The sequence below is a fragment of the Dichomitus squalens genome (genome assembly GCF_000275845.1).
Source record: "Dichomitus squalens LYAD-421 SS1 unplaced genomic scaffold DICSQscaffold_32, whole genome shotgun sequence".
Classification (NCBI taxonomy): domain Eukaryota; kingdom Fungi; phylum Basidiomycota; class Agaricomycetes; order Polyporales; family Polyporaceae; genus Dichomitus; species Dichomitus squalens.
The window spans coordinates 165676-171906 of record NW_006766914.1 but is presented as its reverse complement, the minus strand read 5'-3'; the positions used below and the strand labels follow the sequence as shown (position 1 = coordinate 171906).

Genomic DNA, 6231 nt, shown 5'->3' with positions numbered 1-6231 from the left:
TCGGTTTCCCGCACGCACACCAGCGTTGTCGACCACGTTAAGTCAATTTTGGCTTTTATGGAGTCCGTAGATATGAATCTCCCCATGCATCTTAGACCCTAAGGTCCAGTATGAGCGGAGCGCTCTTATGGGCAGCGAGGAGCTTCCCCGCATTCTCGAGCACTGGTACAAGGTCCCTCGCGCATCCTCCTCACGACACCATCATGTACGGCCCCAGGGCGCTAGGAAGGCTCTCGAGGAGTTTGCCCTGGAGTGCGTGGAGGAGATTGTTGACCGAGAGCTCGAGCCATTGTGCACAGTACAGGAGGTATGCAAGCTTGTAACTAGGACAGCGTGCAGCCGCGAGGGCGCCCTCCGACTTTGTCGGATTACCTTAACGGGGCGTCGGTATGTCACACAGGTCACCGAGCGGGGAGTCACGGGGGTGGATCCACCAGACGTTCAGGAGCGCGGAAAGTCCCGGTTTTTTCATTTCCGCTCAAAGCTCCGAACGTCTGGTCACGAGACTAGAGCGGCCCTAATTTTGGCATCTGATTTTCAGGCTGCAAGATCAGTCGCGCTCATGGAAATGATGTCAGAGTTCAAACATCAAGATCAATGTTGAAGCTCCCTGCAAGCGGCGAAGCGCCATGCGTCACGGTTGACTGAGTGATTGCCGAGGAGCAGTTCCTGGCTCTCGTGGTCCCAACACGCATGCCCGCTCGTCCATCCAAGCACACTCCGGACGGAGGTTGGAATGCTGTTTTCAAGTCGTCACTAACCGCATCCGGGCATGCCAGCGCTGTCTTTAACTATACGGGCAGTACAAGCCTCGTGTCACTAGTACTCCCAACCTAGAGCCTTCGTGAAAGTATCGCGGCTCGGCCCATGTAACGGTCTGGCTGCCGGAATCAGCTCTGGTGTCGACTGGACCAAAAGGCCGCAACATTGTCGAGCTTGGCTTGGTACTTTACAACCCGCCCTTGAAATAGATCTTGCTGTAGTGTTATGTCCAAGCCCATGGCTCCAGTACGCAGCAACCATAACTCCAGGCTAACTGCTATCCGTTGAGATCCTACGAGGTTGTATCTTCGTGCGTACTTCGCTGCCGCTTCCCCCAGTTGTCGTAGACTGGCTCCGAAATACATGAATAGCACTTCATCGGCGAAACTTCTACAAGTCACGAGTGGAGCCTCCAGACAAGCCAGCCACGTAGCTCTCTTCAATTGTGACGCTCTGGGGAGGGAGGCCTTCAATCGTCCCCGATATTGATGCGCTCCTCTCTGCCATCAGCGAATATATTCCTGCTCCGCACGCCTATCAGGTGCTTGCCGGAGACATCACAGCTGCTCTCGGCCCTCGCCAGTGGGGCATGAGACCTTGCATCGCGGCTTTATAAGGAGAGGCGAGTGGCATCACCGACTGCCCCCTTAGCCTCAGTATCACGACAACTCTGGACCAGGAAACGCCATGGCGGCAAGCAAGCTCCTCCTCTTCGTCCAGTTCATCGCCATCGCGACCATCGCGAGCTGCGTCTCCGTCACCGACAAGCGAGCGACCGGCGGCTACGTTCAAAACCCCTCTGGCAGCGCCTCCTTCACGCACTACTCCGGGTGCTCCCAGCCAGGTGCACTTCGCCCCGTTTAGCTAGTACGCAGTTCTGTCCGTGCTGACACAGCCAACAGCTTGCGGAATCGCGGCGAGCGGCTACACCGCAGCGGTGAACCAGCTCACGTTCGGGTCGGCACCGGGACTGGGGCCTGGGGACGCGTGCGGCCGCTGCTTCTCCCTCACGGCGAACGCAGACCCGTACTCGCCCGCGTACACGGGCCCGTTCCACACCATCATTGTCAAGGTCACCGACCTCTGCCCCGTCTCGGGCAACCAGGAGTGGTGCGGTCAGTCACAGAGCAACCAGAAGAACCAGCACAACGAGCCCGTCCAGTACGTCTCGGCTTGCCGTGCTCGTCTTTCTCGGAGTTTCTCGGGACTCACCTCGATTTCCCCATGTAGCTTCGACATCTGCGAGGACACCGGAGGCGCGAACGCGTTCTTCCCCTCTGGCCACGGCGCGCTCACGGGAACGTTTACGGAAGTGTCGTGCAGCCAGTGGTCCGGGTCAGATGGTGGCTCGCTTTGGAACGGCTCGTGCATCAAGGGCGAATCTGCCGGACTTTGGCCGTCGGTCGGCTGCGGAAACCAGGGTGAGCATTGAACAAAGTCCAAAGAAGTAGCGAGATTTACATCGTCCTTCTTCCAGGTACTGCCCCTTGAGCGATTGGATATTCGACGGGACTCTTGCTGTCCTCCACGGGAATTTCAGTCAGTTTTCACAGCATGCGTCGGCCATCTGCGAGACGTGACTACGACTGGAAAATATTCGGCGAGTTGAACCAATCATCTGCAGCCCTCGACATCGCATAAGTACTTGTGTCTGGCCCGCAGGGCACGTGAGCAACCATCACAAACGCCACGGGAAGCATTTGAAATTATATAAGAACAGAACGAGCATCCACCGCGTCTGGGTCTACAGTGAATCCTTGTCGTACCCCAAGCCAGACTTCTTTTGCAAGATAGTATCGTTAGATCTTACCCGCTGCAACTATAGCCCACTCGCCACCAAAACCTCCTCGATGCTCTTCACGAAGAGATCCACGATCGTCTCCACCTCTTGTCTTGTCACGTTGTAAGCCGGCGAAAGCATGTTATGGTTGCCCTTCGTGCCCTCGACATTCGACCCGCCCGTGAAGCCCATGATGACCAGTCCGTTTTTCAGAGCACGAGACTGAACGTCCAGTGCGAACGTCCCCGGCACGCTGAACTCCCACTCGACCGCCCACCACCCGCCCCCTCCGCGGATGTCGAACACGTACTGCGCAGCCCGCGCGTTTGGGCCAGTGAGGCGCGTTCGGAGGAGCTCGCCGAGGTGCGCGCCCTGCGTTAGGATGTTCTCGAGGAGATTCTCCTCGACGATCACCTTCTGCACGGCGAGCGCGCCCGCGCAGGCGATGGGGTGCGCCTGGTAGGTGTGGCCGTGCTTCCAGAAGCCGGCGTTGTCTCGGACGCCGTCGGCGACTCGTTGGGACATGAGGACCGCGCCGATCGAGACGTACCTAGGCGTGAGGGACAACGTCAGTATGCATTCATACCGCGGAGCGGATGAGCGCTGCGACGAGGCGGAATGTACGTACCCGCCCCCGAGGCCCTTCGCGACTGCTTGAAGATCGGGAGATGCGCCATCGCCGTAGCTCTCCCACGCGTGGAGAGTGCCCATGCCTGAATCGCCTTATTGTGAACAATCACGCCGAAACGAAACAAGGAGGCGGACGCACGACCCATGCCGCTCATAACCTCGTCGAGGATGAAAAGCGCGCCGTACTTCTCGCAAACCGACTTCATAGCCATAAAGTAACCCTTCGGTGCCGCTACGACACCAGTGGTCGCACCGACCACGGTCTCTGCGACGACTGCAAGTTCGCCAGTCAGCCTGCATACGCGCATACATCCGCCTCAAAGTGCCGCCTCTTACATCCAATGACCGTATTCGGCCCCAGCTCCAAGAACTTATCCTCCAGCTCCTTCCGCAGCCTCTCCACGTACGCGTCCTCGCTCTCCCCCGCTCCCTTGAACCGCGCGGCGTACGCTGGCGAGACGTGATGATATGACCTCTCATCGAGGAGCGACGCGTAGGGGGCGCGCCGCGCGGGATGGTAAGCGAGCGAGAGCGTGCCGACCGTGTTGCCGTGGAAGGAGAGCTTGCGCGCGATGAAGTTCGTGCGCTGGTGCTGGCCCGTCTCGTAGAAGTACTGGCGTGCGGTCTTGATCACGCCCTCCATCGCCTCGGAGCCTGGCGTGGACGCGCGTATGATGCATTAGGGGCCAGAGCGTCCATTGCGATGGGGTGGGGATGGCATAAGATGCGAGAGACGTACCTCCCGAGACGAATCCAACCGCGCCGAACGCGCCGTTGCTGCTCGCGACGAGGTAATGCGCGAGCTCCTCCGCGGGCTCGTTCGAGAGTTGCATGTTGTACACATCTGTGCCGATCCGAGTTCAGTGAGCATCGCATCGTCGCATGCGCGGCCGAGGTCAACCCAGGCGCAAAGCAACACTCACAAGAGATCTTCTCGACCTGATCCTTGATGGCCTGCTTCACCTTCGGGTGCCCGTTGCCAATGCACGTCACCGCGGCACCGCCGACGGCGTCGATGAGCTTCGTGCCGTCCTCGAGGGTGATGTAGATGCCCTCCGCGGAGGAGGCGACGGGCGGGCGCCAGGGCGTGCGGTGCAGGATCGCGGTGGGTCGCGAGGCGTATTTCGCGTCTCCGTTCGTAGCAGTAGACATCGTTTTCGTGAAGTTGCGTCAGATGGACGTGGACGGATGCGAGCGGCTTGGGCGGTTTTGCTGCGTGGGCCGGTCAGTACAGGACGCTTGTCGATCAGGGGCTTATAGTGCGATGGGGCGGCGTGCCGCGTGTGCGGAGTCCCGTCAGAGCCTCGCTCGTGCACGCAATCGCGCTCCAGAGCGGCTCAGGATATTTGCAGTGAAACGAAGAGAGAGAAGATGCATCCCGTCGCATGGCGAAGGAAGAGACGAAGACGCTTTGCGTACCACATGCGCTTCAGATTGTCGCATCCACTGACGTACAGATTGAAAGAACAGACTCGATGCTCACATACTACAGATGACTGGCAAATTCCCCTGCAAGTTATCGCCGGGCGGTAGGATGACGGCGCGAAGATTGAAAGATACTGAGGTGACTCACTGGCACTTGACTCGACCTCAGCTTCGCGCACGCGATAACCTCAGCGCTCAAAAGAAAACTTCGGCCCTTCATAAGTCACAAAGCATGGCTCGAACCTGAAATCTGACACACGAGAATAGCAGGCAACGCATGGTTGGGTAAAAGTTGGTAAGAGAACACCGCGCGTGGGACTGTTAGAAATCGCGTCGATGGCCTAGGTGCACTGCGTCGTCGGGGAATTTACTCGTGTCTTCATAAGTGCATGAACTCGGGTGTCTCAGCAAGTCACGAACCACGCACATTGCAGGATATACAGTACTTGGAAGACTACCTCAGAATGCATAGGATCGGTACCCCCATTTCCGTATGCATTATGGGACATTATGCATTATCAGACGGCCTGTCGAGTGGGAGCGCTGGTTTGGTACCCGTCCGGGGCCTCTGCGGCGATATGCATTATCAGATATGACCTCATGCAGTATGAGGTAGTCTACTGTAAGTATATTCAGTCGAAGCGTATGCGGGGTCACTGAACGCTGTGACTGGAGATAAAGAGATGCGTGTGCGACGCCGTACTGAATTGATCGAGAGATATGACGTAGCTGCTAGTCACCGCGGTCCCGAAACTGCGGCCTTGATGTACAGTTGTACAGACTACAAATACAGCTGATGTAAAAACCAGCGTCGCGTTTCCCCCAGGCCTCCCTGTGCTCGGATCAGCGGCGGCCTCCTGCCGAGCCCCGCAAGCAAGCGCTCCGGCCACCTCCCAGTCGGGGGACAAGCTCGTCGTGACTGCGCGAAGTGTGCCCCGCCTCATGCTACGTGGCTTTCAGAGCTACAGGACACACAATACTCTGCGTGGAATGCTTCCCGCGAAGATCCCCGCTGTGTGCAGGTGCTTCCAGCAGTGCACCACAGTCGGGCAATGTCCGCGGTATGGTATAGCTGGCGCTCGGCCGGGGTTATCCGGTGATCCGAGCATATCCCTGGGCGCGGGGACTGCGACGCTGGTTTTTACATCAGCTGTAGTCTCGTGACCAGACGTTCGGAGCTCCAAGCGGGAACGAAAAATCGGAGGTTCCCGAGCACCTTAACGTCTGGTGGCTTCACCCCCGTGACTCCCCCATCGGTGACAGGCCGTGACGTCTCCTGCTTGCCTTCTACCGTCACTAAGCTTCCTGTCCTCCAGCGCTTATGGATCCCCGAGGCGCCGAAGAAGACATCGAGGCGCACCCCAGCGGTTGGGGAGCCCTCTTCGACGACGACGACGACGACGCCGACTATGCGCCATCCGACTGCGACAGCGACCGGCTCTCCGACGTCTCTGAATGGGACCCGGTCGAAGCGGCACTCGAGGATCCCGCCCCACCCATATACCTATACAACACCCAATCGATGCGCGGGCGCTTATCGCGCTCGATTTCCGTTTCCGGCCGCACCGTTGTCGACCGCGTTAAGTCCATCCTGGCCTATATGGACTCAGTCGACATGAACCTCCCCTCTTCCT

At 58.5% G+C, this 6231-nt stretch overlaps 3 protein-coding genes across 3 annotated transcripts; 1 reads left to right on the top strand and 2 right to left on the bottom strand.

The window, feature by feature from the left end:
• Nucleotides 1–1449: 1449 nt before the first annotated feature.
• DICSQDRAFT_172397 (endoglucanase V-like protein) lies at nt 1450–2253 on the top strand (the record flags this gene model as incomplete). Its single annotated transcript, XM_007368135.1, has 4 exons — nt 1450–1606; nt 1665–1923; nt 1993–2183; nt 2240–2253. 4 exons carry the CDS (start codon nt 1450–1452, stop codon nt 2251–2253), a joined length of 621 nt encoding a protein of 206 aa, XP_007368197.1.
• A 328-nt stretch (nt 2254–2581) lies between these two features.
• DICSQDRAFT_65726 (PLP-dependent transferase) lies at nt 2582–4324 on the bottom strand (the record flags this gene model as incomplete). Its single annotated transcript, XM_007368134.1, has 6 exons — nt 2582–3092; nt 3171–3255; nt 3312–3446; nt 3509–3826; nt 3912–4016; nt 4096–4324. The coding sequence occupies 6 exons, from the start codon at nt 4322–4324 to the stop codon at nt 2582–2584; spliced, it is 1383 nt and encodes a 460-aa protein (XP_007368196.1).
• A 1414-nt stretch (nt 4325–5738) lies between these two features.
• DICSQDRAFT_172395 (uncharacterized protein) lies at nt 5739–6187 on the bottom strand (the record flags this gene model as incomplete). The annotated part of the gene is made up of 2 exons (XM_007368133.1): nt 5739–6048; nt 6102–6187. The coding sequence occupies 2 exons, from the start codon at nt 6185–6187 to the stop codon at nt 5739–5741; spliced, it is 396 nt and encodes a 131-aa protein (XP_007368195.1).
• Between the last annotated feature and the right edge of the window lie 44 nt (nt 6188–6231).